Below are 18,400 nucleotides of genomic sequence, written 5' to 3'. Positions count from 1 at the left end.
CATACACGGGATCGATTTTAGTGAATTTTGTGAGAAGTGTAAAATCTTCCTTTATCTATTTTAGTACATAGTTATTTTTGAATACATTGTATCTAGTAGATAACGAACGAGTAAACATAAACAACTGCCCTTATCATGCGGAGATCACGTGTACTGACATTCATTAAATATGTTTATTAGTCGCAAGCAATTTATTACAATAATATAGGTCAAAGATCACTGCTAAAAACGGCGGTTTTGCCACTTTCTCGTTATCTTAGCTCGATCATTCAAATTATCAATTTTATACGATTGTGTGCCACGTAAATTTCCAAGCACAGATAGTAGGTACATAGGTACCGAATTCTGGTACACAGTTCAGTCTTAAGCAAAAACGGTACACAGGACCAACATCGACTATCTGAAGTTTTTGCGTCGAACTTGAATTACAGCTCAAAAACATGTTAACGACCAAAATCTCTCGATCTCGATGAATCAACCATTTTCACCCAAATTGTAATGGCTGCAGTACTCACATTGTGAGAAGATTCGATCATATCCAATGTGGTGGCTATATTTGAGAAAAGCCAAGCATCCTCTACCGCACACATTTTGATGTGTTTATAAAAACAATTCACAGCACTGGCGCACAAACATAAAGAACATTTGAGTTCAATGCACTATGTACGTTTATTTAAATGATATGTATTTTGCGGGAGCGCAATGAAGGTAAAGCTTGATGCGCGCTGAGCGACTCGCACGCACTGTGAACACGCATTGCGTACACGCAGGCCCCGCCTCGACGCCCCACCAGACTTCACGGCTCACGCATGCGCCGCCCAACCACTTGCCACGTGCTAACCGCCTTTCAGATTGGTCCCTTCGCTCACAAACGGACGAATAAAGGCAAAACGTTGATTTTCCTGAAGCGCTGCCAAGGTACTGACGCCGCCATTGGTCGAGCGCATTTTCGCTTTGTTTTGGATGTTATCGAACGTTTTAAAAACCTTTTTGAGGTAACAAACAATGATAATTTTGAAATTTGCGTGCGGTTAACATGCACATTTACAAAGGCAACGGTTTTGGTGATACAATTTGAATATATCGTAACGTTACGCAACGGCTCAGTTACATTATTATGAATAACGTCGAGAGAAGTGACAATTTTATTGCTCTGATTATTGTCAATAATAATTATCGCATAATTATGTTTTGTATAAGAATAATTAACATTAGCAACAGTAATCTAAATACTAAACTGTTACATAATGAAAGGGAAGAAAATATAATACGATGAATGAATGGAATCAGTTTGAGAAATAATCGAAAATGGTATTAACTTTGAGAGAAATGTAACACCTTTGGTTAGAGGCGATAAGGCGACTAAAGATTTTTAATATTATCTAAGAGTTGTTTGTTCTCTCAAACATTGCAGTAATAATTGTAATTCTAAATCCACAGGCGGTCGTTTATCCATTTCATTTTTCAATACGCGAGTTAAAATTATTGTTCAAAGAAACATTATCTGAAACGTATATTTGGAAACTATTATTACGTAGGTAGGATACTTATTTAAAACCTGTGATTAGAAAAATAACAAAAAATATCGTACAATTAAGGGTAGATTGAAAAAATGACCTACAAAGCAGGTTGATGATAATAATCGTCTATCTAAGGTGAAATATAATTTTAAAGCAAACGCAATAAAGTAAATGTACCTTATGAATGCTGATTTAATTATCGATTAAGTAAATCTGCAGCACTTCTCACTTATGAATGCTGCATCCTTAGGAAGGAAATAAAGCAGCAATCCGTGACTAGCCTAATCTAAAATCCAATTTGATTGACAAAAGTTCTTATTCGAAAAACCCTTTAGTAAATTAAAAAGTAAGAGCAAACTGCACTGCTCAAATCAAATCTGCTGAAAATATCAAAGCTGACAATGTGAATGCAAAACTAAATAAGATTGACGATGCAATATGAACACCTACTGATAAAAAGCCAAAACAACACAAAGAACAATATAAAACTTAAAACGCAATTCCACACGCCACAGGATTCTAAATTAACAAAAAACTAAACCTAGATCAGTTAAACGTTTAACAAAAGAAACGGTTAAATTGGGCTATAGATATAATGATCTCATAGACAGACAGGCAAGGCAGACAGACAAAAACGTGACTATATACCCTGTGTACGTAGTTAATGTACCTGTAGGATTTATTAATATTATCGTCTAGCTCAAACATGATATGAGCGCCGAACGGCCTTGAATTCCTTTGTCAATTCGGATTTTCTACAATTGTATAAATCCAACTAGGTACCTACTTACCTAATTCTTTCACCAAGAGGTAGTGGTTTATCAGATAATTTATCGTCGACGAAATGTTATACCTAATGTCTTTATAAAACGTCATTTACAGCCACAAAATTGAAGTAGGTACCTAAAGGAAATTGGACTTGGATGTTTCCAAAAATATCAGAGGGGTACGCTAAATTGGGATTTGGTAAAGTTAACGTTTCCAAAAGTCCAAATTGTGTACGTAAACAGGTATGTACAGTAAAATAACATAAGCCAGACTCAGGACTCGTTAGTGGGGAATCTTTTGGCATTATCGATAAACATCCCGTCGGGCCCTAGGCTGTCTATGTATAGGTTGTCTTAGGGCAGGCACACGGCGTCGGCGCGCCGGGCGCGACTGAATTTGTTAGCTTTTTTTGGAGTTAGGGTTGGCTCAGTGCCTGAACAACGTGACATATTATAGAATAAGAAGTTTTCTTTATTTTCTACATTGATATTTTCAGGATCCCCTTAGGGTGAGTCCAATAAGTCTTTTTTGGCAGTTGTTGATGCCTAGCAAGCAACAAACCATTTTTGAGAGGACCATCTTTCAGCAAAATGATATCGAAGCTTAGTCATCAAATAACGGTTGCTTTTAGTATAATCGACTTAATTATAACAATTGGATAATTATTTTGAGTTAGACCTTGCTGAATATTTTGAATTGAAAAAATCTAAACTGAACAAAAACAAGTACCCTTTTAAGTTTTTGTTCAATTCCTGATCAGACTTCCTGTGCACTGAACATGCATTAATCATTTACCTAAGACAGCCCTAATATTGAATTGTGTGGGAGGAGGCAATTCGTGGAACAACTTCTAATTGTGTGTGTGCGTGTATTTCAAATACAAATAAAATCGCACTTGTGTGCGCGCCGCCGGTTCATTGTCAAGGCCAACAGCCAAATCTCCCGCTCGAGCCCCCCTCACTCCCGCCTCACTCCACCCATAGTCAATTATACGAATTCGCCGAAAACATTGGTGTGCTACACGCATATCGCTCGGCCTGAGAAGCCTTCAACGTCGTGGCTTCTAAGTGGACCAGCAATAGTTACCGAACTGCATTACCTATGTAATTTTGGTTGGTATCATATTTTTTGGTACAGGGACTGTGGTTGCCGCCGACGCGATAATCGAGTATTTTTAACGTTGCATATCGCATTCCGCCGGCTTTTTATCTACATTGCGCCGCTGCGAAATCATAATACAACAAAAACCGCATTGGCTTGCATCTATCGGTCTAGACCACGCTAAACATCTCCAAAAGGTGACGATAGACATCACGTTTTTTATATCAAGGCCCGCCGCGTCAGACGTACCTCAAATCTGATCGCAGAACTATGTTAATTTTGTGACTAATAAACTGCACTGTCTGATATGATATTATGTAATTGTCGTTAAGGCGTGATAAAGGTGGAAATTTTAAATCGTTGATTATACAAGAACTTTTGGTAGTTTTACATGTGCATTACAGCTAGGCGATTATAATCGAAATTGATCGCGGAAGCATTAACATAAACTAATTATTTTATTATCGCTGAAACCTGCCCTGCCCGTGACCAATAGTCTTGTAACCTAAGGTCGGTTGATATCAAAGTATCATCTGCAATTAATTAAACATATACGAACGTTAACTGTTTTGTGTTATTTTATACAAAGCCACTAACAAGTGTAGAAGTCCATTTATATCGAGTATGTAGTTTTATAATATGGAGTAAAAGGTTTTTATGCAATAAATGATACGATTACTTTAGATTGAAACAATGCAGTTTGAATATATAGCATTATTTCCATGCCTATAAATATTCGTAATAAATGAACTTGCACGGCGTTGAGGCAAGAGCACGTGATAAAAAAATATTACAGTCTGTTATCGTAATTACTGCATCGTGCTTACATATAATCAAGTAAGAACTAGAAACAGAAAATCTAACGAATGAAAAACGTTTAGTCAATCGTTAGCAGGTTTTGAAGAGGATGATGGTGGAATTGAAAATTGTGATGCTTGTAAATAAATATTATTAGAAAGTCTGTTCAAAAATCTTTTAGTACCTAATGACTAAATGCAGGAGGTAATGCTGCTAAAAATATGTGTCAGTGCATGGAAAGATTGAGTCGATAAGTCCAGTCAAGGCCGCGTTATATCACCGACGTTTGCATCACGTTGCAACAACAAAAAATGATTAGATAGAGTAATCGCTGCAAAAGTATAACACTTTCTTTTGTCTTTATGCATGCTAAAATTTGGATGTACGGTATCCATAATTTTAGAGGCACCAGTTTTTGGTCTTTTGAGAATCAATTTGGTAATAAGGAAGAAAATGAAAATAGGTCCAAAGGACCAGATAAAACCACTGATTAGAAAGACCTTTCGAAGTCATGGCCAAATACCAATGAAAAAGTAGATCTAAGATTGAGACGGTAGAAGGACCAGAGAAACAAAGAAACGTATTGATATAAGTCAGACACTATTATTAATACAGAACGGATCAAAGAGGCCATTATGCACTCAAGCGATAAAAACGGGCCTCGATATCAACCCGAACAGGATTATTCAACACACGAAAAAATAGACAACATTAAAAATTTGCACACGCTTATAAGTAATGCAGACACAGAACAAACCCAAAAACCAGGCGCATTTTTTACTTTAGCACCGTCTAACGGTTTTAAATAGTCCATAAATATGATATGGTTATTTTGCGTGACTATACTTCGGCCGTTCAGAGAATGCGTTCCTGACACCTATCAGTTAGTCACGACTAGTGATGGGCACAACATAACACTGAGTTCGTTACCGTTCCTTCAAAATGAACCGCCGCATTATTTTAAGATTATTTTCGTTTTAAATTGGCGGAATCATTTGTTTTATATTTTAGTTATTTAAGTGGAAACCAAAAAAAGGTAATATTCATATAATAAAATTGTTTTATTTATTCTTTGTTACAAGTACATTGAATTGAATGTGCGAACAGAATATTAATCAGACTCCGATTTGCTTGAGGAGGTGGTGTCTTCATCATCATCTTCGCCTACATGTATAATTATATTATTATCAATAACAGAATCAATCCTGATATCTCGGTCTAACAAAAGCCGGGTAATCAAATAAAAACAGATCGAAAACACTTGAAAAACGTGGTCTATGCGCACGAAACGACAACGGACGACTGTTTTAGCGTCACAAAATGGCGGCCCATAACGCCATTTGGGGTTACCATTTTTAATCTAAGTATAAAAATGCGGTTTGGTCATAGTTTTATTTTTATATTTCATAAAAGTTATAATTAAGTCTTATAGTCCATTATTTTCCAATTCTTAAAAAGAAAATCAAAACGTATTATTTTATATTATAACTGTATAAGAACAGATTACGATACTTGCCTGTTATTTTTAGCACAGCACTACAAAATATAAACCGCTGACATAACCTTGTAATAGCGCAGTATAGATTTAGAAAAATATTGTTTACCAAGTTATTTGACACTCAGTTTGGCACAAAATTATAACATTCATTGATTATTGATATAATAATGTTGTTTTAATGCTCCTCAATGGTTAAAACGGTAAACAACCAGCAAAAATATTTTTATCGTAACTGCAACGCCATTGCAAAGTTACGTCGTCAGTTCAATCGCGACGTGTCAGGAACGCATTCTCTGAATGGCCGAACTATAGTTGCTTTTTACTGCCTATAAAACTTTAAGTCTGTGCACCTTCATACTTTTCCAAGTTAAATATACAACTAGAAAACTTGAAAGAAAATCCATTCTATTTAACGACGAATTCAAATGTGGACAAGAATAATCAAGAAAGAGTAATAGAACCAAAAATAGGATTAGAAGTCTAAAAGACAATGGTAAGGAATGTAGAAGATGCGTGTACATTTTTCATGAAGAGAAAATAGACGCTACGCACAAGCCACGAATGTTAGAGGCGGGTAATGGTAGGCGGCTCGATCGATCACCGGTTGGGGCAGGTCGGGTACGCTTCACGTGTTGAGCGGCTCTACCCGAGCCTACGACACTAGATTTCCCAAAATCCTAGACTATCACCAAAAACAATATAGCATGCATGTTTTACGTAGACGACTTTGTGGTGATGCAAGAAAACTTGAATAAGCACTAAGTTTGTTCAACAAAATGTCGGCGAAAATTTTGGAGATCACACTGGATGTTAGGAAAACACTAATTGATATTATTTTAATTCCGTATGGTAAGCAAAATATGTACCAGGAAAATGACAATTACTTTCGAGTGACTAAAAACACCCGAATATAGGAAATTAATGCACTTTAAAAAACTGCGTTTGAATTAAGTTTACAACGCTACCAAATATCATGTTTGAGCACAAAATCTGAAGAAAAAGCATTTTCTTGCATTGAATATGTATGCAATTGTCAGCTAAAAACATAATATTTATCGGTGTTCTTATTCAATAAACGCTTAACAACACGAGGAAATATAATACCAGCGCGATAAATATTCGGCAGTCCGGCGCGTGTAGCTGTTGATAAAATGTTAGCCTAGGTCAAGGCAAAATACAGTTTACAGAAAACCGGCACCATATTTTCATAATAAAAACGCCGGGAAATGTTTTACAGGATACAAAATAAAATATGAAAAGTACGCACCACATCCTCCATCTCCATCCAGTCCATGTCGGCTTGTTATTGTATGTCTAGGTTAGCTTAGAAGTCTGGATCTAGTGCTGCGCGAAAGTACTGCGCGAGGCGACGTTCGGTACACGAGTGCAGCGTCGTGTAGTGTGTGTTGCACCGAAAATTCGTTCCCGCAGCTCAGACCCGCGCCCCGCACCGCACCCCCGGGGCTCGCAAATTTTCAAACTTCGAACGATTCGCGCAACGCCATCTAGGGGCGATCGGCGCCCCATTGCCTCCGTGTGTGGCCTTGAACTTGACTGTACACGTCGCGAGCGACCCACTTTTGCGGCGCGTCCCCGCGCCCCGCCGGCAGTCGCGCGCATTGTCACGGCCGAGCCACCTGAATGGATCTTAGTCGATATAAGGCGTATATTCGCGTGGCGCGGACGAACACTCTCGTTTTCACCGTACTGTGTTACGTCACGTTGCACGTTACATCACTGGATTATCTTGCACACGTTCAGCGCGGACGATAGCAGGACAGAAACTTCTCACGAATGTAATAGCGCTGTGAGTATTATTTTGCCGATTCGTTATTTCCTTGGAGATCTAATGACATTGTTTTGAATTCTTTTCTAAGGCAATATTATGATGATACCGCTATCAGATAATTGAATAACGAGACATACTAAGTTAAGGCCATCTTTATTTATATCTTTGCGTTTTGGTATTGGAATATTTTGTTTCACAGAACTTTAGTAACATGAATGGCTGAATGTTTCAGGTGATGGACTTCGGAGCCCTACTGCGTCGTTATCAAGTTCAAAGTATAGCCAGTCTGTTGCGTGGCGTACGCACGATATTAATGATGCTGCAAATCAGAGAGCACGTGAAATCACTGCATCTACTCAAGTAAGATATAATTTAAACTATACGTAGCTTTTTCCGCATATAGAATAAGAATAAAAATCTAAAGAAGACATGTCTTCAATGTCACAGGTACAAATCGACCAAGCAAATCAAAGAATCGTCTAAGTAACTAGTTTAAGAAGCCTTAAATTGTCAAATCTCACTTACATACATAAATTATAATGTCTTTACAGGCAAAGCTGATTAGAGTCCATAATTACAAACAAATTAAGGAGTAAAACTTGACAGCGGACGAACTATTAGGTGAGTAGAATTTGATGGAATTCTTGTTGCGATTCCAGAAAACTATATATGAAGGAATTTGTCCCAATTTTTGCAAGTCAATTCAAAAGTAAGAAAGTTTGCCTGCATAATCTTGCATAATACTAGCCAACAGTGGACTTAAGATCGAGAATATTGGCTCAGATTAAGGCCAATCAATGGTCGTTGATGCACAACTGCATCAAGATTGCACTTCCACCGCATTTTAATCACGATTCGAGTGTCGAGATCAATCTTTTTTGTCGTATGTCTAATTTTAGATTAAATTCACGATTTGTTAAAGTGTTTTTTTTGCATTAACTGTAATTTATAACCGGATTTGTAGATTATTTGAATATGCATTCTAAACAGATATGCTGATTACGATGTGATCAATTTATTGTTGATAACAGATTTGCAAACTTCATATCTGTGATGACCTACTTAGCTCAAATGACCTAAAATTCTGAGGCTTTTTGGTGATGGCAATGGCAATTACGCCTTGAAGACCTGACAAATAATACAATTTTAAAACTGTATTTTCAATGTTTTCAGGTCTTATTACCGCACCATCGAAGACAAACGTATTTAATATAAACCTAAATACAGTACAAGGAAGATCCTATCTTTGATAATCTTGCGGCGGAATAAAGCAGTCAAACGAAATATTAGTCTTTGTTCCATAGTTAGTCACGCCATCTAGATATGGTAAACAATATTAATAGACAGTTTCAATGCAAAAGGCTGCAGATTGAAATGCCGCCAAAATGGCATGATTCATTTTGTGGCCATGTTATCATCTGGGTAACCCTTTCCTAAGTATAAAGCATATAAAACTGTCGAAAAAACTACTGTCCATGTCATGACGTGGATTTTAATGAAAAACGGGACAAAAAACGGGGGGAAAAGAGGAAACCAGACATTACAAAAATAATATGCACCTAAAATTCCGGTACAGATAATGCCTTCAATATTGCTATAGAATACAAACGAACATCCTAGACAACAAAAAACTGTATTTGATAAGAAAACAACTAAGTACCCATACGTCCTTCGACGCATAAAGCACCCAGCTACTTTTACACGTGTAAAATTCTGTCGCGGAAAGATAAGCTGACCAACCTTGATTCTCAATGATACAGCGAATATCATTGATTTATTAAACAAAAAAGCCGAACTTACCTGAGATATAATTAAAGATGCGAGCATACTTTAAAAGAACAAAGAACCTTCACTTGCACGTGGAGCGAAAACTGGTAGATTGCGCCAACCTTGGCTTTTTATATAGTCCAAAACTTATCAACCACAACCGCCAAAACCGTGTGATAACCTTTTATACATAATATAATTACCACAATGGGCCATCGCAATAATAATTATTACATAAGGAAATATGTGTGTGAACAAAACAAATATAAGACTGTAGTGGACTTCTACATAATCAGGGCTTGGAAAAAAGGAGCTTGCCAATATTGAGAAGCTGAAAAGTCCTACTAATATTACAATTGCGAAAGTTTGTAAGTATGTCTGTTTGTTGCTCTTTAACGTAAAAACAACTGAATGGATCTTGAAAGAATACAGCAGTCATAAAGCCAAAATATCATAAAAAAGGCATTAAACATTCACTTTTTATTTAAGTACAGGAAATGGTTCCTTCGGGACGCGGGGGTGGAAGATAGTTTAAAATAAATATTGGATTCCAACCAAGAAATGATGACAAGGCAAGCTAAGTAGAACAAATGACTAATCGCTTCCAGCATATACCTAGAGTGAACCAAAGTTGGTAACGGAAAGATCGAACAGTGGAGTGGTATTAGGCCTCATAAAACACAAGGAAATTACAAGAAATGTTTACAAGGAAAGAAATTACGTTCCACCATCTACATTTATACGTGTCAGGATATGCAGAAACTGGATATTTTCGTCCTATGTTCTTCCATTATTTATTTCTGCACTTTAAGGAGCAAAAGCAGAGCAAGCAGAGCAGTAGAGCAACACAGATTATCAAAAGTCAGAATAAAAATCTTGTAGCGTCACTATCAATAAAATTCATATTTTTCATAGATCAATTGATAGTGAATATTTTCTTTGACTTCTCGCTACTAGATAACCTCGTCAAGAACATGTAATATTTTGGTGGTTCTACAGGCCAAAATTAAGTCTTTCCAAGCCTTGCGAGGAAATACCTCAGCTTGAAAGCGGCCTTTCTCCAGCAGTGGACCTGGGTCGAACGGGTACAGATGTCATCTTTATTGGAACAAAATAATACTACATTCAAAAGTGAAATTTCGTGCATGACGCATACTCCTCACGTACGCCATATAGCACTAGGTTGTGACGAAGCAAAGTCCAAAAAAGGCGTTAATCAAACGTAACCTTTTTATGTCTTTCATAGCAGACTCAACATCAAACGCGTAGTTCCGATTGCAAGGGCTTACGGTACCCTATCCTGGTCACTGGCCTTATTTTCCGAGAAAAAACGAATATTTTGTTAGCTTGACTGACACGCATTGTTAGAACGGCCATGAAAATGCAGCATGATAATTAAGTTTACATGGATGATTTTATTGGTTACAGATTTTTTTCATGTACCTATTTGCACATTTAACTAAAAATATTTTGCACTTATAACTTAGTAATATTGATTGATATTTTTAACCTCTAATGGACACACTCAGAGACATTTAATGGTTACTTAAGCCATTCCTTAGTGATGGATTTCTATGACAATCCGTCACCAAGGAGTGACTTAAGTAATCATTAAATGTCTCTGAGTGCGGGCGTTAGTTTTTAAATTGTTTTGTTCCATAAACGAAGGAGGGAGGGAGAGGGGGGAGAAGTCTGTTTATTTATATGTATTAATACGCTAAAGCACCATACATTTAGTAATAAGCTATTTTTGTTAATCTCATTTTAAGTGAACCATGATCTTATGAGAAATAAACTTCTTAAAGCCTAAGTATGTGTTCTGACACCATTACTGAAACTAGGACTATGCCAATGGCGCCCAGGCATAGAACACAGGACCAGGGAACATAGTTCACAAGCAGCAAGAACAAACTGTGGTTTTAAGACAAGGATACAAATTGAGAAACTCAACTTCCATACTGCATACCTCAAGAGGATCTTCATCAAGAGGTTCATCAAATGTGATTCTTAGCATATTTATATATATTTTTTTTTTCAACATAAAAGTTGGTAAAAAGTTTTGATTTCATATGGCACCAATTAGCAGGCTGGAAGCCTAGTCTTAATTTAAAATTTGGAGTGATGATGCAGGCTGCCCACGACAGGTTTGTTAGGGGATTTTCGGCAGTACACCAATTAGCTGATATGATGATGATGATGAACCAAATCTTGTCTTTGTCTCCAGACAGTAGTAAATTGAACCCCTTATATAAAACTTACCTCAACAATAGCAGCAAGATGCTCCTGGCTGCCTTTCACATATATCTCCTGAATTTATAATGCTGTTGACCATCAGTGTATGTCGAGACATAGCAAAATGCCACCTGAAAACATTCAAAGACAATTATATTTTTTACTTCATATAGTCACACATTTGTAAGTTTAACAAATGTTTTCTTCTTCTACTTTCCTACCTTCTACTTTTGAAGCTTAAAAGCTATGTTTCGAATTTAACTAACCGCAGTGGTTAATATTATTAAATCCAATACCACAAGATATTACTTCAACTGTCCAGCCTTGTTGGGGTCAGATCCTGTCTACCTACCTACTGACTAGAACCCAGTCACTCCACAACCCAGTTAAACGGGCAATCCTTTTGTGATACTGGATGGCAGACATACAAGATATAGACTTAACAACTAATACATAAAGGTGACAATTGTCTTGTATTCGATTTAGACCGTCTTTCTCGTATATATTACGTATTAGTCTAGAATTCTAGATTAAGTTAACTCCTATGATTATTATTTTTGAGATTTATTTACTGCTATTACAACTGAGCTATTTGTATTTGTACATGTTGAACTATGTTTTTAATAAATGTATTTTTATTTTATTTTAATTGGACAGAATATTAATATACAAACAGAATTTCTAAGATAGTCCATGATTGCTGAATTTCAAGCTTTCATGATCCTACATAAACTGAACAGTGTTGATATACAAACAGTAAGATTGAACAAACACAATTGCAGTAGCTGTTACCTAAAGCATAGAGAGAGAGGGCTCTTAGAGATCAAACTGCAAGGGTATCTAAACATATATCGACTGCAAGCAAGCAATACCTCCTATCTGACATTTTTGTTTCAAAAAACCAAAAAACTTGTATCTACCATAAACTACCTTTAGATTCAAAATAAAAACAAAAAACTTTATTAATCAATACTATGCTTAGAAAAAGAAAACTTGGATTTTCAGTATCTCATTATACCTTCCTCGGAATAAGGATTTTATTAAGTTTTATTGTTCCTCTTTAAAATCCACCCGGAGTCAGATAGGAGGTATTGCTTGCTTGCAGTCGATATGTATCTGTAGGATTCATACTAAGTCCATAACCACAGAAAGGGACTTTATAATATATTGTCTTTGTCAAATGAAAGTTTTAAAAAGTTTGTTTATGCATCTAAATTAAAGAAACTTGCACATCCAAATTAATGAAATGAAATTGAGTATGTCATAAATATGAAATTTAATACTTACAACAATATTTTAAGATTAATAGGATAGTGATAATTTGATGGAAGGCTTCCAAGTTTCTGTTGTTTATGTACAACTCCACAGGTATTCTGTAAGTCAGTGAACTCTTTGTAACGTAATATGTAATGAAAACTTTAGTAATTGTTGTAAAAGTTAACTATCTAGCAAATGCAACTGCATTTCTCAGAAAACTATACTATTATGTAAACATCTATATATATTGCGAAAATATGTCACTCACCAACAGTTATTCCAGAAACAATATTGATGTAACCAAGGTACAGATATAGTATTTTTGGATACTATTCAATTTAGCCTCAGAACTCAATCAAAATTAATAATTTCTAGAATTTGTAAAACCCAGGCAACTGTCAAACAGCCAAGGCTGCAGTTTCAGATTTTACGTATTAAACAACTCGATTATTACACACAGTCCTTTATAAACATAGTCTATAAGCACATTTATTAATTAGTTTAAAAGATATGCACAATACCAGCTAAATACTAATACAAATTCTAATAATTAGGTTATAATGCTGTTATTTATCCACTTGCACTTTCGAGTGAAAACTGCATTCCACTATATTATAAATACCTATGTTTGTTTAGCTATCCTGCTTGCACACATAGGAAAGTATACCGTTATTTCTTTCTTATGCTTTGATGTATAAACATTTCTCAACTGAGTATTTGGAACGCCATTTAAATGTTGCCGCATTTTTGTAGCTGTTTTTATCGTTTTTATAAGGAATTGTAATTTTTTAAATTACTTAGTTACAGCAAAGTAAGTATTGTGATAAAATAAATTTCAAATAAAACTGCATACGTAGAGTAGGATGAAAGAGCACAAATCATAATATCCCAAAAATATGGCAATAAAATTTGTAGCCACTCCATTTCATGCAGTCTTCATTTTCCTTTCGTCATTTTTTTTAATTTAGTCGAGCAATCCGCTGTTTATTTCATTAGAATCTTTGGTTGTGATTCGTATATATTTATGATATAGTAATTTTCAATTTCTGAATAGAAAGTCAAGTCTACTTCACAAGCTGTATGTCCGATCGAAAATACGTTCCATTTCCTTACTGACGTGTAACATAACCTGGCAACTTTTACTCAAAAAGCCGACGTTTCTCTTTCGGGCCAACTCATCGCTCTTTTTGACATAGAATATGTTTGTTTTCAGTTCTTTATGTTATGAATTGTGACTGAATTAACGCGATATAGTATTAAACTTTTAATTAGAAGATGGAGTTGCATTATCTCGTGTTTGTTTTGAGTGTGTTATGGCACGGTACGGATGCGATCATGTGGAGCCTCGCGCCTAACACACAGAAGTGTTTGAAGGAGGAACTCCACGCGAATGTGCTCGTGGCAGGAGAATACGAAGTCACAGAGATTGCCGGACAGAGGGTCGACTATATTGTAAGTTACGAAGATTTTTTTTGGCAAAATTCCACCATTCCTACAGGTCTGATATAACTGTAAACGCGACCATTTCTCATATTGTAACACTGCAAAAAAATCTTCTCAATGATGTATTAGACTCTCTTAAAATATGGTCACATACATTCTTATTGGAAAACTCCTACAATCCCTTCCTTTCATTTATAAGAATATTGATATTTTTTGTTGAGCAACAACCTATACACAATATTGAAAGATAACAGTATCAATCAATTATTGACATAAATAAGTAAACATAAAAGAAAACCAAGAACAATAAGAAACAAGTAGATTTCAGTCATATAAGCATGAGAAATCAAGTCAAAACATCCCAGCTAAGTACCATGCTTATCTAGGTTTCACACTTGAGTGTTAATAAATAATAATTAACTTCTAACTTTGTGTTGTAAGTTCTGTAATATAATACTGAGCGTGACTGTGTACCATGATAAGCCAAGTACTAATGTGACATCGATTTTAATTATTTGAATCGCACTAAATCAAATTCCTTCGTTTCAGTCTTATATTTTATTACATATCTATTAGAATTTCTTAAATGTCTGAATATCTTGAATAAATAAACAGATTCTGCAATTTTAAGCCATAATGTAGATAAAAAACTTTTATCCTCCCCTAAGACGACCCACTGACCAAAAGTTTCTTTACCAGATCCTTCTCCCAGTTTCTGAGGAAATAATGGATGGGAAAACTAAGCATTTTTATACTTATTTATTTTACAGATTCGTGACTCCAAAGACCACATATTATCACAGCGAGATTCCATAACCAAAGGGAAATTCACATTTGTGACAGAAACTTACGACACATTTGAAGTATGTTTCATATCAAAAGTTCCTCCAGGTAAGTTATTATGACCAAGAAACCAAATCTTTTCTCTTAATGCGACCAATTGGACCTATAGATGTGTTTCTATAGTTAGACTTTCTGACCATTCTAATAATACTTTTTTTTTTCCCAAAAGTCAATTGGACCTTCAATACATAGTTGCCAAAATTCTGTTATAAAATAAATAATTAATATTTTTGCTATGATGTATCATCGGTAATACAATATTGCTGTTGATATCTGTTAAACAGATAAATTATTTTCAATATGAATAATGTTTTAGTGTTATCAGTAGTAATGGTTTTAAAACTCATCGTTATTTTGTTGAATTAAGAGAATATTTTCAAATTCCCAATCATTTCCACACACTATAGTGTCACTATTATGTATTGTGTCTGTCTGAATAAAATACCAGCAAATATTTTATCCATGTGGCTTATTTCGTGCCTTCAGAGACAGTATTGCTACGTTAACCTCATTTAGAACAATAAACCTGAATCTTTCTAAAAAAAATTGAGACATTATATAACACCTTATCTTCAGTAAAATTTCAATAGAAAGTAAACAGTTGTACTATACATCTGTTTGCATCAGCACAGCTGGTTACTAATGATCTCATTATTGAAAATCCTATTTATAAGTTGCTATTGTAATGTACACAGGTATATTTATTATGTAAACAGTTACTACAAAAGGCTTGCCTTGTATCATATATCACAGTAGAACAGATACATTATTTTGTCAGTATCTCTTCAAACTAGATAACAAAATATTTAATGTAAACGTATATTCTAAGTTCATAAAAAAATGTTCTTTCTGAAATACATCCGTGTGTGAAAAGGTGTCCCAATGTTATTTATTTATTTACTAAATTTTTTATATATCATTCAGAACGCCGTGGTGTTACCCAAGATGTGATGTTGGATATCAAAATCGGAATAGAAGCCAAAAATTATGAAGGTGTAAGTATAATTTTTCTTTTACTCTCTATGGTCGCAAAATCTCAAACTGGAGAGTTATTCCTACAAACTTGATAATATCTGTCAAAAAAAATTGCAACAGAATTATTTTCTTTAATCTTTAGCTAAAGCTATACTCATTTGTTCTTGTTAAAGCCATTTTTTAAACATTTTTATATCAGTAGAAAATGCTTCTAGCTGTAATGTCCTAATATATTTTGTTGATTTATCGGTGAAACTACTCCACTCTCCACCAGAACTCTTGGGTAATAATGTGTGGGCTTTATGTGTGACTAACTAATTTATTTCATTGAGTTTTTGAAAGCACGCATAGTAACATAGATTTATTTTATGCTTGAATACTCAGAAATATCGCCTAAAGTCGTTGTCTAATGGAAACGAATACGCGAATCTATGTGAAACAATGAATTGATGGCCTATTGTCTTATTTACATTAAAGCTTCACAGTCACAACTAAAAAATCAAATGCATTATGATATACCATCAAATGCTACCATATTTATTTACAATGAGTATTATTGGGCATTCTTTTGATATGAATTTTTTCCCCCATGTCCAAGAAAAAGTTTGGTTTCCATACCTTTTAATGTCAGTAAAAGGGTCGCCATTTAATACTTAACTCTTCTTATTTCTATACTATAGTTCGGCCATTCAGAGAATGCGTTCCTGACACGTCGCGATTGAACTGACGACGTAATAACATTCATTGATTATTGATATAATAATGTTGTTTTAATGCTCCTCAATTGTTAAAACGGTAAACAACCAGCAAAAATATTTTTATCGTAACTGCAACGCCATTGCAAAGTTACGTCGTCAGTTCAATCGCGACGTGTCAGGAACGCATTCTCTGAATGGCCGAACACAAGAAAGTTTTTTGTATTCCGTAATCACAGTTTTTTGATTTCACATAAAAATTAACCTATTTTGATAGATCATGCTCCTGGGTGTTGTCATGTATTGCTGTGTTTAACATTAACATCTAGTAAGACACAAGACATTAAAGTCAATTAAAAAAATTATAAGTCAATTCTAAAAATGTTTCATTAGTGGACATCAAAATATTTTAAACTCTAATTAACAAAACCCACTGGATATTAAATAATACTTCCTTTTCATTGTTAAGAAAACCCCTAAAAAAAATATCAAAAATCATAATGAAAATTATAGCCTGCCTTTTCCTACTGAATGTAAAGATTTTTTTATTAATACAAACCTTCTACATGCAGATTGGTGAAGCAGCCAAGCTGAAACCCATGGAATTAGAACTGAAACGACTAGAGGACTTGTCAGAAGCCATTGTCCAGGACTTCACACTCATGAGGAAGAGAGAAGAGGAAATGAGGGACACAAATGGTAATTTTTTTTTTATAAGCATCGGATCTGACACCAGGGCCATATTAACCATGTACCAAGAGTAGCAGCCGTACGGGGACCCCGCAAATAGTTCTAACTAAAAGTTCTATGCGCATTTGAACTACGCGTCATACATTAATTTTACCTTCCTCCTAATGCCTTAAAACCATTTCACTGATTTCGATTAACCTGTCCAACCAAATATGTACGGTAGACTGCACATCAGTGGTAACTGTCATGCATCTTAACTCAATAGCAATAAGTACGATTTTCCTATAAAACTGTTACCAATGACCTGAAGTTGACTGTACATTATAAGGACCAGATTTACAGTTGTCAGTAATTTCGGTCAACTTTGGTCTTCTGCTGTTTTTGGAAATCTTTAAAACTTTCCTATACATTTTTTTTGTTTCTATTTTCTTGACTAAATAAGCTTCCAAAAGCAATTAATTTGATCATAGTTTCCTATGTTTTTCTTTTTCAGAGTCCACAAACAACCGAGTTCTATTCTTCAGTTTATTCTCGATGGCATGTCTCCTGGGTCTCGCCACGTGGCAGGTTCTCTACCTTCGCCGGTATTTTAAGGCCAAAAAACTCATTGAATAGCACAATAACTATTTAGCCGCGGCTAAAGTTGCGTGCGGGCTTAAACTAGAAGTTCGCAGATTGCATGCGTCGAGTGTGTTCAAGATATCTTTTAGTCTTCGTATTTCAAAGTATTCCCATTGTTTCACCAACTCCATGAAGATGTAAATATGTTTTTTTCGGTCTAGTAACATTGTATCATGTGTCATTTTAACCTGGCAACACTGAATTCGATCAAATCCTAGTGATAATGCAAGGAAATGTTGGAGCCATTCATCACAACACCCGCAGGCCACTTTATCCGCAATAATAGATCTTATATTACTTTATATTTAAAATAATAAAAATTTTGGAATACTTAATACAGATTTATTATTTAATAATTTTGTTGTAAATGTTTGAGTTCATGTCTGTTTACGAATGTGGTAAA

General features: G+C 35.1%; 2 protein-coding genes and 1 long non-coding RNA gene across 8 annotated transcripts in view; 2 read left to right on the top strand and 1 right to left on the bottom strand.

Moving 5' to 3' along the window:
- LOC124639986 (steroid hormone receptor ERR1) overlaps positions 1–13,347 on the bottom strand; it is a 50,978-nt gene extending 37,631 nt beyond the window's left edge. The window contains exons 1-3 of one of the 5 annotated variants that reach the window (XM_047177536.1): positions 12,999–13,347; positions 12,761–12,846; positions 11,501–11,604 (exon numbers count right to left, since the gene is read on the bottom strand). Coding sequence is in view for 3 of the 5 variants with exons in the window: in XM_047177532.1 (XP_047033488.1) it covers positions 516–590 (75 nt within the window). In the remaining 2 variants the exon portion in view is untranslated. Of the gene's footprint in view, positions 1–515; positions 733–6,952; positions 7,101–11,500; positions 11,605–12,760; positions 12,847–12,998 lie in introns of those variants that run through there. The other 4 variants (XM_047177537.1, XM_047177534.1, XM_047177532.1 and 1 more) reach the window with 4 other exon arrangements.
- Positions 7,171–12,122, top strand: LOC124639988. The gene is made up of 4 exons (XR_006985517.1): positions 7,171–7,492; positions 7,707–7,834; positions 8,026–8,095; positions 8,648–12,122. It is a non-coding gene; the product is annotated as an uncharacterized LOC124639988 (long non-coding RNA).
- A 520-nt stretch (positions 13,348–13,867) lies between the features above and the next one.
- On the top strand, positions 13,868–18,332 carry LOC124640025 (transmembrane emp24 domain-containing protein bai). 2 transcript variants are annotated; one of them, XM_047177605.1, is made up of 6 exons: positions 13,868–14,182; positions 14,944–15,064; positions 15,941–16,011; positions 16,266–16,274; positions 17,259–17,385; positions 17,870–18,332. In XM_047177605.1, exons 1-6 carry the CDS (start codon positions 14,006–14,008, stop codon positions 17,989–17,991), a joined length of 627 nt encoding a protein of 208 aa, XP_047033561.1. In that variant the 5' UTR covers positions 13,868–14,005; the 3' UTR covers positions 17,992–18,332. The 2 variants fall into 2 exon arrangements, with proteins under 2 accessions (XP_047033561.1, XP_047033562.1); XM_047177606.1 differs by lacking the exon at positions 16,266–16,274 and having other exon boundaries at positions 13,870–14,182.
- The last annotated feature ends 68 nt before the right edge of the window (positions 18,333–18,400 follow it).

The sequence above is a fragment of the Helicoverpa zea genome, chromosome 20 (assembly GCF_022581195.2).
Source record: "Helicoverpa zea isolate HzStark_Cry1AcR chromosome 20, ilHelZeax1.1, whole genome shotgun sequence".
NCBI classification, from domain to species: domain Eukaryota; kingdom Metazoa; phylum Arthropoda; class Insecta; order Lepidoptera; family Noctuidae; genus Helicoverpa; species Helicoverpa zea.
The sequence above is the reverse complement of the archived record's forward strand: the minus strand, read 5'-3'. Positions and strand labels throughout refer to the sequence as shown.